Source organism: Herpailurus yagouaroundi, unplaced genomic scaffold (genome assembly GCF_014898765.1).
Source record: "Herpailurus yagouaroundi ecotype Mexico unplaced genomic scaffold, PumYag 163, whole genome shotgun sequence".
In the NCBI taxonomy this organism is placed as follows: domain Eukaryota; kingdom Metazoa; phylum Chordata; class Mammalia; order Carnivora; family Felidae; genus Herpailurus; species Herpailurus yagouaroundi.
In genome coordinates this window covers 10508859-10530395 of record NW_024412404.1, presented here as the reverse complement: position 1 = coordinate 10530395, position 21537 = coordinate 10508859, and the positions used below count along the sequence as shown (strand labels likewise).

The 21537-nt window shown below is 39.3% G+C and overlaps 1 protein-coding gene and 1 pseudogene across 1 annotated transcript in view; both read right to left on the bottom strand.

Moving 5' to 3' along the window:
• Positions 1-21537, bottom strand: part of KIFBP (kinesin family binding protein) — a 35090-nt gene that overhangs the window by 1896 nt on the left and 11657 nt on the right. Inside the window, exons 3-6 of the mRNA XM_040485227.1 lie at positions 14914-14993; positions 14409-14592; positions 11668-11749; positions 4409-4524 (exon numbers count right to left, since the gene is read on the bottom strand). Coding sequence (XP_040341161.1) covers positions 4409-4524; positions 11668-11749; positions 14409-14592; positions 14914-14993 — 462 coding nt within the window. The remainder of the gene's footprint in view (positions 1-4408; positions 4525-11667; positions 11750-14408; positions 14593-14913; positions 14994-21537) is intronic.
• On the bottom strand, positions 19327-20776 carry LOC121036717 (ubiquitin-conjugating enzyme E2 N-like; annotated as a pseudogene).

Below are 21537 nucleotides of genomic sequence, written 5' to 3'. Positions count from 1 at the left end.
GGTTGAGGGTCCAACCCTTGGTTTCGGCTCAAGTCATGATCTCACAGTTTCCTGAGTTTGAGCACCTCATCAGGCTCTGCGTTGGCAGCATGGAGCCTGCTTGGGATTCTCTCTCTCTACCCCTCCCCCACTCATTCTGTCTCTCTCAAGATAAATTAATAAACTTTAAAAAATGGTTAAAGTGGTAAATTTAAAAAAATGTAAGAGGGGGCGCCTAGGTGACTCAGTCAGTCCATTGAGCGTCCGACTTTGGCCCAGGTCATGATCTTGCAGTTCATGAGTTCGAGCCCCACATCAGGCCTTGTGCTGACAGCTCAGAGCCTGGAAACTGCTTTGAATTCTGTGTCTCCCTCTCTCCCTGCCCCACCCCTGCTCGCACTGTCTCTCAAAACAAATAAACATTTTAAAAAAATGTAAGAAATAGGAAAAATTATTTAAATAAATTAAGCTGCTTATATATGACTTTCCTCTTTGGAGAACTAAAACTCATTTATAGTTTCTTCTTCAGGTAAGACAAATGCATATGAAAGAACTTTAGAGACTCTGAAACATTATACATATGTAAGACTATAATCTACATCCTAAAATGTTTCACAGAGGTGTGCCTGGGTGGCTCAGTCGGTTAAGCCTCTGACTTCAGTTCGGGTCATGATCTCCCAGTTCATGAGTTCGAGCCCCGTGTTGGGCTCTGTGCTGACAGCTCAGAGCCTGTAGCCTGCTTCAGATTCTGTGTCTCCCTCTCTCCCTGCCCTCCTTTGCTCACACACACTCTCTCTCTCAAAAATAAACATTAAAAAAATTTTTTTAATATTTCACAGAGACACCATTAAGATTAATGATATGATATTTATGCTAGAAGGTATTTAGTGAAATGCAGAGAAACGTTCTAGGTCTCAAAGACACTAAAGTGAAGATACAGTTTAATCTACCATCATAGTTAAAGTTATCTCCCCTACTTCTCAGGGGAAAAAAAAAAGTAAAATGGTTTAAAAAATAGACTAAGCTTGGGGCGCCTGGGTGGCTCAGTCGGTTAAGCGTCCGACTTCAGCTCAGGTCACGATCTCACGTTCCGTGAGTTCGAGCCCCGCGTCCGGCTCTGGGCTGATGGCTCAGAGCCTGGAGCCTGCTTCCGATTCTGTGTCTCCCTCTCTCTCTGACCCTCCCCCGTTCATGCTCTCTGTCTCAAAAATAAATAAACGTTAACAAAAAAAATTAAAAAAAAAAATTAAAAAAAAATAGACTAAGCTCATCCTCCTCAATAAAACTGAACATGAACATCAGATCCCTCTGTGCTCAACCCCCAAGCCCTTTGTTCCTTCCACTCAACATTGTCCCTAGATCTGCACTGTTCAGAACAGTAGCCATTGGCCACATCTGGATGACTACTGGGCATTGGAAATGTGGGAAGTTCAAACTGAGATGTGGGCTGTATGTATAAAATATACACCCAATTTCTAAAACTTAATACAAAAATAATTTTAAATCTCTTTAATACTGATGACTTATAGAAATAACAATTTTTTTATATTCTGGGCTTAAAGAATATAAAATTAATTCACCTTTTTTTCTTTTATAACGTGGCTATTAGAAAATTGAAAATTACAGGGGTGCCTGGGTGGCTCAGTTGGTTAAGTGTCCAACTCCTGGTTTCAGCTCAGGTCTTAAACTCACAGTCTGTGAGTTTGAGCTTTGCATCATGCTCTGTGCTGAGGGCACAGAACTTGTTCAGGATTCTCTCTGCCCCTCCCCTACTCTCTCAAAATAAATAAATAAACCAAAAAATTTTTTGAAAATTACATACATGGCTGGTATTCTATTTCTATTGGACAGCGCTGCTCTACAGGTGACTCTGTTCACACCCATGGCTGCAACTGCCATCCATGGGAGGATGTATAGCTATAAAGGTATAGCTACAGCCCACACCTCTTCTCAAGCTCCAGACCCATGACTACAGCTCCCTGTATGACCTCTCCTGTAAGAACACTCAGAGGTTCTGCGTCCACGGGATGTCCACAATGGAACTCTATTCTTCTTCAGCAGTTTCCTGTCCTAGTGTTGTTTTAGTGAAGAAGCCTCCATGAACACGGACAGCCAACAACCTAGGAATCCTCCTTGAGATGTCCCTCTGCTCTCCCCTTTATCCTTCACATTCAATCTATCACCAAGTCCTTTACATTTTGCTTCCTAAATACCTCTGGAATCCATTCTTTCTTCTTTCTCTTCTGCCACCACCCTAGATCAAGCTCCCTTCACATCTCACCTAGACTGTTCCAGTGGTCTTCTAACTAATCACCCTCCTCCACTGTTGCTTCCCAATTTATTCTCCATTCTGCTACCTAAATGATTGTCCCCAAACCCTTTAAGTCTTCATTCCTCGAAGGCCCTGCTCATTCCAGCTCCTTTCTGCCTCTGTCTTATATCACCTGCTCTCTCACTCCACTCCAGACTCACAGGCCTTTGTTCCATCCTGTCTAATTCACACTCCCTGTGCCACAGAACATGCTGTTTCGGCTGGTTGGAATGCTGTGCCTTCTTTTCTCCAGTCTAACTAATTTCTACTCATTCCCAGAGCTTGCTTCAAATGTTACTTCCTCCTATTATGTCTTCCATCATGGGTCTCTCCTCTGTGGACTTATCAAAGTTGCACTTTTACGTGAAGTAAAAAGCCGGGTCTATTCTTCTTCATCACAGGACAATGACTAGCATAGAGCTGGCATAAATAAATTTGTGTAGGTCTTAAGCTTGGATTGAAGAACACTTTTCAGGTAAAAAGATGATCGAAGGATGAAATGAAACTAACAGTCAGATTAAGGAAAATCTGAGTAATTCAATAGCTGGCAACTATTTGAGTTTAAAGTAAGCAGATGATAAGTTCTAGTGTCCAGTCTGGAAAATATCAACTAAATGAAGGGTATGAGTTAAATTACAGTGTATTTTACCTCACACAATTATTTCAAACCCAAGCCCTATGTCTCCAAAATTGTATTTACTCACTTGCTTTCAGGCTGCTTGTTTATTTACATGTTTTTTAGACCACTTTCTGAGCAGAAGAAAGCCGACAGCTCTTCCTGGCTCCAACTTCTCTAGACGAAAGACTCCCAGTTCTCCCCACTTCCTTTCTTTCCCAAATATGCCTCATCTTTACCCTCTACCTCTAAAATGCTCTAATCTTTGCACGACATATCCTTCTGGGGTTTTGTGATTTGTTTGTTTAGTTTCATTTCATCTACTGGTTTAATAGGTTCTATATTAGTGCTAGTAAAACTTATTGTATTTTAATGCATGCATGCATGCATGCATGCAAAAAAAAAAAAAAAAAAAAAAAGCATTACTCCTCCAGGAAAGTCTTCTATGTATCTACACTTAGTATATTGCAACCAAATGATTTATTTTTCTCCTTAGTGATTAGAAACTAGGATTCAGTATGGATTAGTAATGATGATGATAACCATTAACATTTATTGAGGACTTAGTATGTCTAGGGCACTTTTCTGAGCCCTTTGCATATATATTAATTTAACCCTGATAACAATATTAAGTACTATTATTTTAAAAAATTTTTTAATGTTTATTTATTTTTGAGAGAGACAGAGCACAAGCAGGGGAGGGGCAGGGAGAAAGGGAGACACAGAATCGGAAGCAGGCTCCAGGCTCTGAGCTGTCAGCACAGAGCCCGATATGGGGCTCGAACTCACAAACCATGAGATCAAGACCTGAGCCAAAGTTGGATGCTTAACCGACTGAGCCACCCAGGCGCCCTAAGTAAGTACTATTATTATTTCCATCTTCTTTGTGATAATATTGAGACAAAGAGAGTTTAAGCAAATTGCCACACACATACAGCTATAAACTGGCAGGGCTGTTTCCAGATATATATTTTTCTAAAAATAATATAAATATACTTATATACTGTATAAAGTGTATAAAGGTTAGTAAGAATTGTTTCCTACCCTCAAATTGCTTATAGTCTAAAAAGAGGTGAAGGAATAAGATACGAATATGAACAGAGCTAATACAAAGCAAAATCTAAGTGATTTATGAAAGGCAATGAAAGTTCTATGGAGTTTAAAGGAGAGAAATGATATCTGTACAATATGAAGAATTACTCACTGAACAATTAATTTATTGAGAACCTATAATGCCTGGAGATAATGATAATATGAATATGATGCAGTCCCCACCTCTCAAGAAATTTATATTCTATCCAAAGAAGAGTCTCTAAGGAAGAAGTGGTATTTGAGATGGACCTTGAACACTAAGATTCTAAAAGGCAGAGATGGGAGAGCTAGAAATATTTGAGAGCATTCTGCATGTTTTGCATAATAAACATGCAATGAGCCCAATGGGCATAATTCCCAGTTTAGGCTTTTACTTACATCCTGCTTATTTTAGAAAGAAAAGGCATTACCTGCATGGAAAGCTGGGCATTCTGCAGGAGAGTCAAACAATATTTGATCCAGCATCTTGCTATTTCTCCTTTTCTTTGATGATAAAGCTCTGGCACATCTCCTTCAGCTTCAGTAGCTAAAATCACATAACATGATTTATCTAAGTTAATGGTCACAATCGTAATTTGCATTGTGTATGACATTCTTTTTACACCACTTCTTCCTGAATTTAAGAGGAACAGATTCTCACTGAAGCAACAGGGAGGGAGAGGAGGGGGGGAACCCACCCAAAATTCCTACTACCAGAGGAAGTAGGAATAATCTCTGCTATTATTTTTGTATATTTCTTTCCAATTTTTTCTTATGTATTATCTGTAGGCAAAAACTAAGGTCACAATGTATATTCCATTTTGAATACAGCTTTTTCCTTATATATCATACCACTAACATTTTACCCATATCTTATCAACTCTAACATTTTCAAGTACAGCATTATATAAAATTAAAGAGATGCTCCCTACTTTATATAACCATTCTTTTACTTCTGGGCATGCATTGTTTCCAATTCTTCTATAACAAGCAAGTCTAAACAGAAAGATCTCTGTGCATAAGTCTGTCTGAATTTTGGATTATTTCCTTAGGACAGATTCCTAAAAGGAGAATTTACTGGGTCAGAGTTTGTAACATCCTTTGTAACGTGAAGCAACATTTTCCACCACCATATTAGATTTAATGCAATATTACTATGAATCTGTGTACTTTCCTCTGTAGTCCACCTTTTCCCATTAACACAGTGTGCCACCAACACCAAGTACAGAGAACCCAGTATCCAGCATCAAGGAGAGAATCAAGTCACTACATCCCGTGCAACACAGAAACATGGCACTGAAACAAGTCACTGATGGTTTGATTATCTCCTTCAGATGAACATTTGTTTCAGCAGAAAAAGTAGTTTTTGTCTCCACCAGTAAAACTAAGGAAACAACGTACAGTCGATTCTCATTATCTGTGGTAGTCGTGTTCCAAGAAGTCACCGTGAACACTGAATTAGCAAATGCTAAAACATTGCTCCTCAGGAAAATACACGGTTAGATTCCTTTGAGCTTCTGGTCACATTTTTATTAACTGATTATTTTGACTGTGTTTCTGTTTAAAGATTCCTTATTTAATATATATTGTTGACTCATTAACATTGAACTCATAACCAACAGCACTACAACTTGTGCTAACACTGTCATTTCTCCATAAGGTCCATCACAGCCTTCATGTGCTTACAGACACTGGAAAGCACTTTAACACTCCATTTGGAGGCCATTTAAAATTTTTTTTTTTCAACATTTATTTATTTTTGGGACAGAGAGAGACAGAGCATGAACGGGGGAGGGGCAGAGAGAGAGGGAGACACAGAATCGGAAACAGGCTCCAGGCTCCGAGCCATCAGCCCAGAGCCTGACGCGGGGCTCGAACTCACGGACCGTGAGATCGTGACCTGGCTGAAGTCGGACGCTTAACCGACTGCGCCACCCAGGCGCCCCGGAGGCCATTTTAAACAGTGAAGTCGCCAACAAAAAAAAAAAAAAAAAAAAACACACAAAAATGTGAAAAATGGGGTACTAAATAAACCACAAAAAGGACATTTCTTTACTGTATGAGAATTGAAACAAGAAGGCAGAGTGTTGCCTTGTTCAACATCAGCTGGGAATGTGCATCTCAGGTGACTCAAATGTCTGCAAATGACCACAAAAGTGCCCCAAGTACTGTGTTTGGGGTTACAAGTTAATTGTAGCAACAGGTGAATTTGTGAGTTTGGAATCGATAAATAATGAGGACTGACTACACTTTGGAACTTGTACTTAGATATGAAGTCCTTTTTCTTTCTTTTTCAGAAATAGCTTGTAGATCTGGGTACTTGACTTCGTTAAGGTTTGGAAGCAAAAATTACCCGGTTGAAAATTTAGTAAAATGTGCTCAGGGGCCCTGTGTAAGTATGTTACTGATTTTATAATAATAAAAAGTACGAATTTTTTTTAATTGAGGTACAACTGACATATGACATTTTAGTTGAGCCTTGAACAACACAGGTTTGAACTGCACAGTCCTATTTATACATGAATTTTTTTAGTACAGTACTGTAAATGTATTTTCTCTTTCTTATAGTTTTCTTAACAGTTTCTTTACTCTGGCTTATTTCATTGTAAGATTAGAGTATATAATACATATACAAAATATGTGTTAATTGTTATGGTAAGGCATCTGGTCAACAGTAAGCTCTTAGTGATTTAAGTTCTGGGGAGTCAAAAGTTATACATGGATTTTTAACTACACAGGAGATAGGCACCCTGACACTCCACATTATTCAAGGATCAACTATAGTGTTATACACACAAAGATTTGATGTTTGTATGTACTGTGAAATGATCATTACAGTAAGTCTGGTTAATACTTATCACCATACACAGTTCACTTTTTCTTGTAATGAGACATTTTTTTTAATGTTTATTTTTTAATTTATTTTGAAAGAGAGAGAGAGAGCGCAAGCGGTGGAGGGGCAGGCAGAGAGAAAGAGAGAGGGAGAGAGAGAATCCCAAGCAGGCCCTGCACTGTCAGCTCCGAGCCTGACATAGGGCTTGAACTCTTGGCACACCAAGAGGTATATCTTTAAAGTCTTATTATAAGGGGCGCCTTGGTGGCTCAGCCCATTAAGCATCCAACTCTTGATTTTGGCTCATGTCACGATCTCATGGTTTGTGAGTTTGGGCCACACATCGTGGGTTTGAGCTCCGCATTAGGGTCCCTGCTGACAACGTGGGCCTGCTTGGGATTCTCCCTCTCTCTCTGCCCCTCCCCTGCTACTGCTATCTCTCAAAATAAATAAATAAACTTAAAAAAAAAAAAAGATATACCCTCTTAGCAACTTTCCAATACTCAATACAATATTAGCTATAGTCACCATGCTGTACATTACCATCCCATGACTTAATCATAATTGGAAGTTTATACCTTCCACTAAACAGGATTTTTTTTCTCCTTCTTTTCCTGAATAATAATCTACTGTATATATACATCACACTTCATTCATTCATTCAATTATCTCCAGGGACAGAATTTAGTGATTCATCACGTACATGTAACACCCAGTGCTCATCCCAACCGATGTTTTCCTTAATGCCCCTCACCCCTTTAGCCCTTCCCCCACCCATCACCCTGCCGGCAACCCTTGGTTTATTCTCTGTATTTAAGAGTCTCTTATGGTTTGTCTCCCTCTGTTTTTGTATTATTTTTGCTTCTCTTCCCCTATGTTTATCTGTTTTGTTTCTTAAACTCCACATATGAGTGAAATCATATGATATTTGTCTTTCCCTGACTTACTTAGCTTAGCATAATACACTGTCCATGCTGTTGTAAATGGCAAGATTTCATTCTTTCTGATTGCCACGTAATATTCCACTGAACGTATATACCACATCTTCTTTATCCATTCATCAGTCAATTGACATTTGGGCTCTTTCCATATTTTGGCTATTGTCGATAGTACTGCTATAAACATTGGAGTGCATGTGCCCCTTTTAATCAGCATTTTTGTATCCTCCGGATAAATACCTAGTAATTCAACTGCTGTGTTGTAGAGTAGTTCTATTTTTAATTTTTTGAGGAACCTCCACACTGTTTTCCAGAGTGGCTGCACCAGTTTGCATTCCCACCAGCAGTGCAAAAGGGTTCCCTTTTTTCCACATCCTCACCAATACCTGTTGTTGCCTGAGTTGTTAATTTTAGGCATTCTGACGGGTGTGAGGTGGTATCTCATTGTGGTTTTGATTTGTATTTCTCTGATGATGAGCTATGTTGAGCATTCTTTCACGTGTCTGTCAGCCATCTGGATGTCTTCTTTGGAAAAATGTCTATTCATGTCTTTTGCCCATTTCTTTTTTTTTAATTTTTTTTTAATGTTTATTTATTTTTGACAGAGAGAGAGAGAGAGAGAGAGAGAGAGAGAGACAGAGCATGAGCGGGGGAGGGGCAGAGAGAGAGGGAGACAGAATCCGAAGCAGGCTCCAGGCTCTGAGCTGTCAGCACAGACCCCAACGTGGGGCTTGAACTCACATACTGCGAGATCATGACCTGAGCCAAAGTTGGATGCTCAACTGACTGAGCCACCCAGGCACCCTTTTTTTTTTTAATGTTTATTTATTTTTGAGACAGAAAGTGAGCAGGGGAGGGGCAGAAGGAGGGAGACACAGAATCTGAAGAAGGCTCCATGCTCTAGACTGTCAGCACAGAGCCCGATGTGGGGCTTGAACTCACGAACTATGAAATCATGACCTGAGCTGAAATCAAATGCTTAACTGACTGAGGTACCCAGGAGCTCCTGCCCATTTCTTCACTGGATTATTTGTTTTTTGGGTGTTGCATTTGGTAAGTTCTTTATAGATTTTAGATACTAACCCTTTATCTGATATGTCATTTGCAACGATCTCCCATTCCGTCGGCTGCCTTTTAGTTTTGCTGATTGTTTCCTTCACTGTGCAGAAGCTTTTTATCTTGCTGAGGTCCCAACAGTTTATTTTTGCTTTTGTTTCCCTTGGTTCTGGAGACATGTCAACTAAGAAGTTGCTGCAGCCAAGGTCAAAGAGGTTTTTGCCTGTTTTCTCCTCTAGGATGTTGACAGCTTCTTGTCTTACGTTCAGGTCTTTGTCCATTTTGAGTTTATTTTGGGGTATGGTGTAAGAAAGTCGTCCAGGTTCATTCTTCTGCATGTCTCTGTCCAGTTTTCCCAACACCATTTGCTGAAGAGACTGTCTTTTTTCCAGTGGATATTCTTTCCAGCTTTGTCAAATACGTTTGTGGGTCCATTTCTGGGTTCTCTATTCTTAAAAAAAAATTTTTTAATGTTTATTTTTGAGAGAGAGAGAGAGAGAGAGAGAGAGAGAGACAAAGTGTGAGTGGGGAAGGGGCAGAGAGAAAGGGAGACACAGAATCTGAAGCAGGCTCCAGGCTCTGAGCTGTTAGCACAGAGCCCAACGCAGGGCTCGAACCCACAAACCATGAGATCACAACCTGAGCCAAAGTTGGACGCTTAACCGACTGAGTCACCCAGGTGCCCCTGGGTTCTCTATACTGTTCCATTGATCTGAGTGTCTGTTTCTGTGCCTACCATAGTGTCTTGATGATTACAGGTCTGTACTACAGCTTGAAGTCCAGAACTATGATGCCTCCAGCTTTGGTTTTCTTTTTCAGGATCACTTTGGTTATTTGGGTCTTTTCTGGTTCCACATAAATTTTAGGATTGTTTGTTATAGCTCTGTGAAGAATGCTGGTGTTATTTTGATAGGGATTGCTACACCACATTTTCTTTATCCACTCATCCATCGATGGACATTTAAGTTGTTTTCATGTCTTGGTGATTGTAAATAATACTGCAATAAACATGGAGGTGCATATATCTTTTCAAATTAGTGTTTTCTTTTTCTTTGGGTAAATACCCAGAAGTGGAATTACTGAACTATATGTTATTTCTATTTTTAATTTTTTGAGGAAACTCCATACTGTTTTCCACAGTAGCTACACCAATTTACATTCCCATCAACAGTGCACAGGGTTCCCTTTTATCCATATCCTTGCCAACACCTGTTATTTCTTGTCTTTTTCGTAAAAGCCATTCTCCCAATTATGAGATAGTATCACACTGTGGTTTTGATGTGCTCAAATACACGTTAACTGTGATTTTTAAGACTAAATAAAACACTATACTTAAAAAACTAGACATCTGGATAGATCACTTATGTAGTATTCCAACCAAAAATGTATAATCTGATTCTTTTTTTTAATGTTCATTTTCAAGAGAGAGAGCATGCACGCACACACGCACGAGTGGGAAAGGAGCAGAGAGAGAGGAAGACAGAGGATCCGATGCAGACTTGGCGCTGACAGCAGAGAGCCTGATGGTGGGGTTCGAACTCATGAACTGAGAGATCATGACCTGAGCCGAGGTCGGACACTTAACCAATTGTGCCATTCAGTTGACCCTGTACTCTGATTCTTAGCCTAAGGAAACATCAAACACCAACTGATGGAAATCCAGTGCAATAACTGGCTTATATTTTTCAAAAATATCTGTGTGATGAAAGAGAAAGAAAGGCTGAGGAACTGTTCCAGATTAAAGGACAGTAAAGAGGGGCGCCTGGGAGGCTCAGTGGATTAAGTGGCTAACTCTTGATTTCAGCTCAGGTCATGATGTCACGGTTTGTGAAACTGAGCCCAGTGTCGGGCTCTGCACTGATAGCACGAAGACTGCTAGGGATTTTCTCTCTCCTCTCTCTCTGTTCCTCCCCCACATGCATGTGCATGCATGCACACTCTATCAAAATAAATAAAATTTATTATTAAATTTTTTTAATGTTTATTATTTATTTTTGAGAGAGAGAGAGAGTGCAAGCAGGGGAGGAACAGAGAGGGAGACACAGAATCTAAAGCAGGCTGAAGGCTGTGAGCTGTCAGCACAGAGCCCAATGCAGGGCTCGAACTCACAAGCTGTGAGATCATGACCTGACCTGAAGTCGGACGCTTAACCAACTGAGCCACCCAGGTGCCCCTCAAAATAAATAAAATTAAAAAAAAATTTTTTTTAAAGGACAATAAAGAGATGTGACAATTAAATGCAATATGAAATCATGAACTGGATGCTCTAGTACTAGAAAAATTACTGTGAAAGTCATGACAGGGATAGTTAATAAAATAGAAATATGCATTATAGAGAAAAGAACTGTATCAATGTTACATTTCCTGTTCTATGATTATGTAGGAAAATATTCCTAGGAAATATACACTAAAATATTAAAGGAGTAAAGGAGCCTAATATTTGCAACCTTCTCTCAAATGGTTCTGAATGAAAAATAAAATGTGATTGCAAATGAGGCTACTATTAAAAACTGGTGAATTAAAAAATTTTTTATGTTCTATTTATTTTTGAGAGCAAGAGAGACAGACCACGAGCGGGTGAGGGGCAGAGAGAGAGGGAGACACAGAATCCAAAATGGGCTCCAGACTCTGAGCTGTCAGCACAGAGCCCGACGCGGGGCTCAAACTCATAGACCACGAGATCACAACCTGAGCCGAAGTCGGACACTTAATCGACTGAGCCACCCAGGCGCCCCTAAGAATTGGTGAATTTAGAAGGGTATATGACAGTTCTTTGTTCTGTTCTTGAATTTTCTAAAATTTAAAATGATTTCAAACTGTTTTTTAAAAGTTGTATAATAAAACATGCACATCATGAACTTACTGTCTTCTGTTGAGATCTTTCCAGTTTGACCAAAAATAACATTAGCAGCAGACAAACAGTGCCTGGCTTCCATAAAACATAGCTGTTGAGGAAATAAACAAGAGTAAATGCAATTATCACACAGCTGTATCTGCAATTAATACTTCTATAAAGTCGTCTAGTATGGGAAAAGCTATAAAAACAGGTAAAAACCACTAAGGAGACCCTGTGTGGTTGCTGAACATTAAGACAGTAGATGACATGTTTTCTCTGGTTAAAAAGCTACCTAAAAGATTCAAGTAACAATGCCCCCAAACTCTTAATAATAATCCAAACTGGATGCAAAACAACTCCTGATGGAAAGTTAGCTCTTTCAGGTTACCAGTAGGTACAACACAGGAGCGGCTACAATCCTAGACTTAGAATGTTCCAGACAGTCCTTCAGGTTCAGTCCACATAGCCAAAATGCCATGCATGATAAACTGTAGACCATTTACACCCTGTCAGAGGACTTGAAGATTTAATTTTCTTAGAGATATCTTCATACATCCCGCCATTCAAAGGCAAAAAGGGTAAGTTTTGATAGGAAGAGATTCCTGTCTTCTAGAATTTTTGGAATTTACATGTGATGAATGAGGGTTCCCACCAAGTTTTGAAGTTAACAGATTTCCACAGATGAACTTTATAGAACTGCTTTACCAACACACTTGAAGACTTCCTAATTCAAATCTGGGCATGGTAAAGTTCTCAAACACTTAGAGAAGATCTCCTTGTTAATATAAACACTTTGCATTTATCATGTAAGTCACAGGACCAACCCAGCAGAAATACAAAGTTAAAGTCCAACTTTTAGTTGGAAGCCACCCTCATTAATTAAATGTCTAGTTCATATTAATAATACCTGATTTTGCTAAGAAGATTTTTAATGGTTGGCTAGGACTTTAAAATCTCAGCACAAAAGGCATCTCTCTATTATAGCAAATCAGAAGCCACCTTGCGAATAGCTGGGTACCACGTACAGTATTAGCCCAGCAACATCTATAGACCAAAATGAAGGCGTTAAACCTTGAAAACCCAAAGAAAGTTACAGTTTACATAAAGAAGCTTTAACTGTCCCTCTGCAATCCTTTACCCATCACTTCAGCTTTGTCCAGATTGCCTTCCTGCAAGCAACCACTGCTAGAACAGCGAGTGCTTTGTGCCCTCTAGGTGGCTGGTAAATGTGGGACTTTAGCACCTGCCAGGTATGGACACATCAAGTAGCAAAACCTCATCACTGGAACCAGATGAAGATGAGAATGATATAAATGACAACTGCATTTTTTTTGGTAAAAATGGTTCAAATCTCTGCAATATAAATCAGCTAGTTGTAACAAAAACTTATAAAACATTTTGGCTTAAAAAAAAAAGCACAGGGTGGGGGAGGTACTCATGAAAATTACTGCATGCTCCACATAAGCAATGCTTAACAACTTTAAATTTTTTATTACGCTTTAAATTAATATCTAGGTATCTTAGTACTATTAATATTGATGGAGTTTTCTTAATTAAAATCACAGTGAGTATGTAGCTTTAAAGTTGCTAAACAAAACAAAGAAGGGGCCTCTGGAAGCTATTAAAAAAGGTGCCACAAGCAGAGGCACCAGGTAACACTTTTGATGATGACCACAATGAAATGGATTCATGAGAGTTAGATTTAACCGAATGCTCCAATATATGCAATAGCGTTACTTACACGCTTGATCTTAGACCAAAGTCCTAGAAGCGATGCTGCAGTCACCATAGCCCTTTCTCGCCTGCTAATAGCTTTTCTGAATGAAATTCTGTGGGACAATACTTTAAACATAGGGCGCATTTACAGAACCAGCACTAACAAAAAGCTTAGAAAGGATAAAGGCCCAGTAAGGATACGGCAGCAGGTAACCAGAGAGATTTAAGAAGGAACTCTGATAAGCAAAGATTTACCAAAAGTTCAGAGTGAATTAGAAATACAAATAAAAGTAATTTCTATTGCTGAATATATTACTGAGGATTAACAGAAAATCCGGCTGGGAAAGGTGGCTTAAAAGTATTTTAGCATTAAAACTCTTAGGGACTAAAGGAATAAACAGACCAATTAAAAGTATACCAACATGATTCTGAATAATTCTGATAAACAACCATGAAGCTCAAGTTTGTTCCTGTGGGATACTCCAGAAGAAGTGTATCATAAAGAGCTACAACTCTGGAACTGAGTAGAGATATTTCCAACATGGAAAAATTACTACAGAGGAGTTAATTCTAAAGAATAACTGAAATGCATCACATGCTTTTATCGAAGCCCACATTTAACAGTCAACTTCCTCAGACAAATCCTCATAGTTACCAGATTACCGCTGCATAAAAATAAAGTTTTATCTATCAGATAAAATCTGCAATTTAAGGTAACATCTCACTAGAATGAACTGATAGTGTGCTAGATCAAAAAAGAATTGGTCTTAGGTAACATGTAATTTTTAGGGCTAGCAGCATGTAAGACAATGATAAAACTCAGTATTTTACAATTCAAAAGGATTAATGCAATAGAAAGCTACAAAAGTTTACTATACTGGCAAGCTGGGCTGACTTTTTCTGTCCAGTTTATACCATAAAATAAAAGCTACCTGTTTTTAAAAGATGACATTTTCAAGGTACTACTCTCTCTCTCTCTCTCTTTCTCTCTCTCGTAGTATTTTTATACACACTATCAATAACTTTGTTAGATAACTATTTGAGAAGCTTACCTTATTGATGTAAAATTGTGACAAGGTAGCAGCATTAATAGCCCACTCTATAGGATGGTAGGCATTGTGTTCAAGTTGGCGTTTTAGGGTACTGTGACAATAATGAGCAGCCTTCTCAAACATTTCCATATGCTGGTAGACTTGAGCCAAGTAATAGAGGTTATGAGTATACACCTTCTCAAATCTATGAAGAAAAAGTGAATATTTGCATAATGGTTTACATTTTATAAGGAACTTTCATATATATTTACCTTGATCTTCTTACCAACCCTTTGAGTTGGGTATGGCTATTGTATCTATTTGACAGATAAGGAAAACAGAGCCTCCGATTTGAACAGGATCACATATCTAGTAAGTAGTAAATGGAGATTTTTAAATCCATCTCAGAAACCACATTTTATTACCTTCAGAGGGTCTCAAAAGAAAATACTGTGCTTTTTGAAATAATCACCTTATCTATACTATGTAGAATTACCTGTGAGGGCTAATTTCTGTATCTACTCACCTTTTTGATCTCTCTTGTTCAGCAAGTTTCTCTTCTTCAGGAAGAAAATGCTCAGTAGGATCAAGAGGAGGACTCCCAATCTACAATTAAAGAAAAACAAAACTCTGAAATTTTAAACTGTGAACACCAAGCGCCCTCTTCTGGGGAAACTGGAGAAATCAAAATTTTAAAAACCAGTATACTTCATTTTTTTTACCAGTTCATTTTCACCTTACCCAAGAAGTAATTTTCTTAACCATAAAATTTTAGGGAGTCAAACAAATAAAAGGAGATTGCTACAAACTCACACTTGACAAAATTTTAATTGCTGTTGGAGGTAAACCTCAAATACACTAAAAAAAAAAATTCTACCAATTTGCCTTTAGAGATGCATAATTCTTTAACTATTTTAAGTCTTAATTTTGTTTGGTAAAAAAAAGATCTCTTAAAAACCTACAAGGGTGCATGGGTGGCTCAGTCAGTTAAGCATCCAACTCTCGATTTCGGCTCAGGCCATGATCTCACAGTTTGTGAGTTTGAGCCCCAAATCAGGCTCCATGTTGTCACTTGGGATTCTCTCTTTCTCTCTCTCTCTCTCTCAAAAATAAGTAAATAAAACTTTTTAAAAAACCCAACAAATAAAAACCTACGTAAGTGGGACGTCTAGCTGGCTCAGTCAGTAGAGCACCCAGTAGAGCATCTCTCTGGGTATAGAGATTGCTTAAAAATAAAATCTTAAGGGGCGCCTGGGTGGCTCAGTCGGTAAGCATCCAACTTCAGCTCAGGTCACGATCTCGCAGTTCATGAGTTCAAGCCCCGCATCGGGCTCTGTGCTGATAGCTTGGAACCTGGAGCCTGCTTCAGATTCTGTGTCTCCCTCTCTCTCTGTTCCTCCCCCACTCACACTCTGTCTCTCTTTACAAAATAAATAAACATTAAAAATAAATAAATAAATAAATAAATAAATAAAATCTTTAAAAAAAACAACTCCATAAGTAGCTGTGCTGACAGCTCAGGGCCTTCAGCCTTCTTCTGATTCTGTGCCTCCCTCTCTCTCTGCCCCTCCCCAACTCATGCTCGCTCGCTCTCTCTGACTCTCTCAAAAATAAACGTTAAAAAAATTGTTTTAATGAATACAATAAACTGCTCAATAATGAAAATCAAATCAAAGTTTTAAATATTTGCTCCATTAATTTTTTTGAGAGAATAAGAAACATATACCGATTACCCACTTTCAATACAGAGACATTAAAACCAGTGATTCTATTGTTTACTGCCTTGGCCAAGTCACCCAATCTCTTGTGCTTCTGTTTCCTCATTTATAAAATTACCTCATAATTTCGTTATGAGGATTCAATGAGTTATTATGTGTAAATCACTTATGATGCCACCTTAAGCCTTCCAAAAAGCAGACCTACTTAACCTCTGCCTCATTCTACTTCTATGAGGATAGTCCCATCCGCAAGACCAGCCTTGCTTTAAAGTGAATTCACTAAACTCCAAATAGCAAAAATGTCTTCCATTTTTAAAAATGTGATTTTACATTCTGAATGTAAATGCTAAAAGTATCACAACTAGGGTTCCTAGAATTCACAGAAAGTAAAAATGGCTAAAACAGGAAGTAAGGCCCAAGGCACACACAATAGATAAGTAATTCTTCTAAGATCTCCTCAATAACTTTGAGGACTGCTTAATATGCTTACTCTTTTTTGATGAAAGGAATGAATGTATTGTTTTCCGTACCTATTTCACTGTTAGGACTACCACATGTCATATATAACCCTAAGTCAAAGCACTCTCTTCTCTGAATTAAAACACAGGTATAATTGAGTACAAAGAGTTTGATATATGTTTTATGTTCCATACTAATACTAATTTTTAATGAAATATTATAGGTGTTTGGTATCTTCACATTTTATTTAGTTATTTATTTTAATGTCTGTTTTTATTTTGAAGAGGGGAGGGAGAGAGAGAGAATCCCAAGCAGGCTCCAACCTGTCAGCATAGAGCCTGACATGGGGCTCAATCTCACAAACCGTGAGATCGTGACCTGAGCTGAAATCAAGTTGGACACTTAACCAACTGAGCCACTCAGGCACCCCAGGGAGCTTACATTCTAGTACTGAAGATGGGTGATAAACAAGATAAATCACTAAAATGAACCTTATGTTAGATAATGTTAAGTGTGAAGCAGAAAATAAAGTAGAAAAGGAGGACAGGAAGTGTTGGAGCGGTGGTCTGCAGCATTAACGGAGTGGCCAATGAGTCCTCACTGGATGGGAGACATGAGTCACGAGCTGAAGGGAACAAGCGAGTGAGCCAGGTAGATCCCAGAGGGAAGAGCAGTCTCAGCAGAGGAAACAGTTCAGTGCAAAGACCCTGAACCAGAAGCTTGTCTGGTGTGTTTCAGGAACAGCCAGAAGGCCAGTGTAGCTAGAGCACAACAAGACAGGAGACAACAGAAAAAGATAAAATTAGAGAAGTAATGGTAGCCAAATCAGATAATGTCCTTGAAGTCTTCATAAGGTCTTTGGGGTCTACTCTGAATAAGATGGGAAAGCCATTAGCAGACTCTGAGGGAAGCAGTGATGTGATATGATGTGATGTAATCTCCCTTTGAACAGGTTGCAAACAGACTGAAGGAGGCCAGTTCTGATACTACAGCAATAATCTTAGCAAGAGAGGGTGGTTGTTTGGATCAGGTACTAGCAGGGGATCTGATTCTAGATATAATTTAAAAGTGACACTGGGACTCCTGGGTGGCTCAGTTGGTTAAGCGTCCCACTCTTGGTTTCGGCTCAGGTTATGATCTCACAGTACGGGCTCTGTACTGACAGTGAGGAGCCTACTTGGATTCTCTCTCTCTCTCCCCCTCTCTCAAAAATAAATAAATAAACTTAAAAAAAAAGTGAAGCCAACAGGACTTGCTGTAGATTACACAGTGTGTGAGAAGAGGGATCTCCAAGGTTTAGGCCTCAGTAATTGGAAGAAAGAAGTTGGTATTTACAGCAAGGGAGGAGGAAAGAGGAAGGTTATCAGAAGCTCTATGTTAGTAGTTTTAGAGACAACTGCTCCTTAAAAAGTGCAAATGTCGGGGCGCAGTCGGTTAAGCGTCCGACTTCAGCCAGGTCACGATCTCGCAGTCCGTGAGTTCGAGCCCCGCATCAGGCTCTGGGCTGATGGCTCAGAGCCTGGAGCCTGTTTCCGATTCTGTGTCTCCCTCTCTCTCTGCTCCTGCCCCGTTCATGCTCTGTCTCTCTCTGTCCCAAAAATAAATAAACGTTGAAAGAAAAAATTAAAAAAAAAAAAAGTGCAAATGTCAAATCAGCAGTAGGACAGACAAGTCTGGAATTAAACAGGTACAGACTAGAATATTATTGGGAGTCATCAGAGAAGAGATGATATTTAGAACAGAGGAATGAATGCAGGGGCACCTGGGTGGCTTAGTTGGTTAAGCATCCGACTCTGGATTTTGGCTCAGGTCACTATCTCACAGTTTGTGAGATCGAGCCCTGCATCGGGCTGTGTGCTGACAGCATGGATCCTGCTTGGGATTCTCTCTCTCCCTCTCTCTCTGTACTTGTCACTATGTGCTCTTTCTCTTTCTAATTAAATAAACTAAAAAAAAAAAAAAAAAAAAAAAGGAGGGGGGAATGGATGAAGATGGAAAGAGGAGATGTTCAAAGACTACACTCTGGGTACTCCAGTGTAGAGGCTGGGGAAATAGAGGGGAAGCCTCAAAGACTGAGAAGAAAAAGAGGTAAAAGGTAGGTAAAAAAAGTGTTTCAAGGAAGAGAGACTAATTAACTGTGCCAAATGCTAGACTGATCAACTACGTCAAATGCTACTGATAGGTGAAATAAGATGAGGACTAAAAATTTACCACTAATTTTAGAAACATATAAAGCACTGGTGAACTTGGTAAGACCTTGATTCTTTTTTCTTTTCTTTTCTTTTTTTTTTTCAGACAACACAAACACATTTATTTCAAATTTCTAGGAAATTTTGAAAAAATAGCAGATACCAATGCTTTATGCATGCTCAGGGCCAGCTTACATGAAATCTTAGCACAAATGTTCATTCGTGAAAAGAAACTGGCAAACTCCACTTCTTGCCATTCAACTTGTCAGATGGCAATTTTTATTTTTTTAATGATTTTTTTAAGTTTATTTATTTATTTTGAGAGAGAGAGAGCATGAGCAGGGCAGGCACAGAGAGAGAGGGAGAGAGAGAACCCCAAGCAGGCTCTGCACCAGCAAGGCAGAGCCTGACACAGGCCTCAAACCCACAAACCATGGCCTGAGCCGAAACGAAGAGTTGGATGTCTAACGAACTGAACCACCCAGGTGCCCCCATCAGTTGTAATTTTTAAGTATGACTGTCACATTGGGAAAATGAAATAAACACAGCAAAATAAACTATACAAAGGCAAAGTAGAATAACAAAAAATATTTTACTAAAACGTAAGATTTACAGAAGTTTCCAGATAAGCCATACAAAATGGTCACAAGCTTTTTCTTGAAGGAAGGATTCTACACTTGACAGCAAAATCAGTGCTATTAGTGAGAACTGTGATGTTTGTTTAATGTCCCCATTTTGTTTCAAACCATCAAGTTTGTCCATCTACTTGGCTAGAGAGCGTATTCTAAAGAACTGGTTAGCTGCTTTTAACCAATTCAAGTAGATCACCATAAAAGGGGGAAAGGAGCCCATAAAATTGAAGTAAAACTACTTCTTCCCCTCAAAAAAAATAATGAAATAATAATAATAAAAACACCCACACCCCTGCAGCTAACCAAGACAACTACCTTCAGTCATAGTGCTTTATACTTAAACCACGACAGGGGAAATGAATAAAAGCAGAAAGGGGCCAATGCTATTGTTTCACAATAATTGAGATCATACTTCTAACTTCTGTTCATGTTTTACAACAGTGAATCAGGACAAAACAAAGATTTACTAAAGTGCATTTAATCACCAAAGGACTAAAGATGTCTGGGCTTTTATTCTGTAATGTTCCTAAGACTGTGTACATTAAATGCAAACAAAAAAGGAAGAAGTCTTGACAGAAGAGGAGAAGTGATGCACACTTGATGATCAGATCAATTTTAAATATTCTTCATGGCACACAGCCTAGTCCATGCTCTAGCTGTTTCTATGCCTTCATTGGTCTTCCACTGCTCTGCTACATCCTTGCTAATGCATCATCTGGATTGGGAGCACTTAACAAGGCCGAGATCAACAGCAGAACCGTGCAGGTCTGCAGTACAGGGGACCACTTATCTTTCAAAATATCTAAACATATTCTTCCAATTTGTCTACATTAGGATGATAAATTTTGGTCACGAAACATACTTTAGGGGCTGCCAATGGGTATTCTTCTGGAAGAAATAGTTCAAGTTTAAAAGTCCCTCCCTCAAAAGGAAAACTCTGGGGGCCAGCAATGACCACATGAAAATAACGGGCACTGCCTTCATCTCGTTCTGCTCTAATGCCAGGGACTGTTTCCGCCAGCAAACGCTGGGTTTCCTTGATAATCCTGTGGGGCAGCCCAACCATCTTGTCAGATCGCAAGTTTGGCCTCTGGTCTCGACACTGGCTCTGCTCACCTCACACACGAGTGTTAAGATTTTATTTTTAAGTAATCTCTACACCCAATATTGGGCTCGAACACACAGCCCAGAGATCAAGAGTCACATGCTCTACTGACTGAGCCAGATGCCCCAAAAAGACATTAACTCTTAACTCTGAATGTGAGAAACCTCAAAATATCTGGTTATTTAAAGCACTGCTACACATACTCTCAAAACAAAATTAACTAAAATCCATTTTAATTTTAGAAGACTGCCAACATTCAGGGGTGCCTGGGTGGCTCAGTCAGTTGAGTGTCCAACTCTTGGGATCAGCTCAGGTGATGATCCCAGAGTTGTGGATGGAGCCCTGAGATGGGCTCCACACTGAGCATGGAGCTTGCTTACGACTCTCTCTCTTTCCCTCTGCCCCTAAGCTCACGCTCGCGTGCTCTTTCTCTTTCTCTAAAAAGGAAGACTGCCAACATTTTAAAAAATTAGGCTTTATTTTTTAGAGCAGTTTTAGGTTCACAGAAAAATTAAGCTGATGATACAGATTCCCCATATACTCCCTTGCCTGCACACATGCCAATTTTTAGTAGGTAAAATTTGGTAAGGAATGGAAGGTAACACAATGATTTGCCCCCTCTTCAGGGCTGTGACCCTCTACAGTAAAAGTTTTCCGTCTCTGCTCCCTGGAGCCCTAGAAGTTCTTTTGTACTACCGCAGTAGGGAGATAGGGAGGTATCTGTAATGGACTGAGCTGACGGTACTGTTGACCTGCTTACCACAGTGGCTCAGGAGTTTTTTTACAAATTGCATTTCAAAAGGGTTTCACAGGTAGGAAAAAAAATCACTGAAAACCTTTCTCTGAAGCAGTGGTTCTCAAAGTGCAGTACCTGACCAGCGGCATCAACATCACCTGGCCTTGTTAAAAATGCAAATTCTCAGGCCCCAACCAAGACCTACTGAAAAGTCTGGAAGTGAGTATTCTGTTTTTAACAGCCCTCCAGAGCCCTCCACACTGATGCATGCTGAAATCTGAAAACCAGTGTCACAAAGATTTCAGATACTT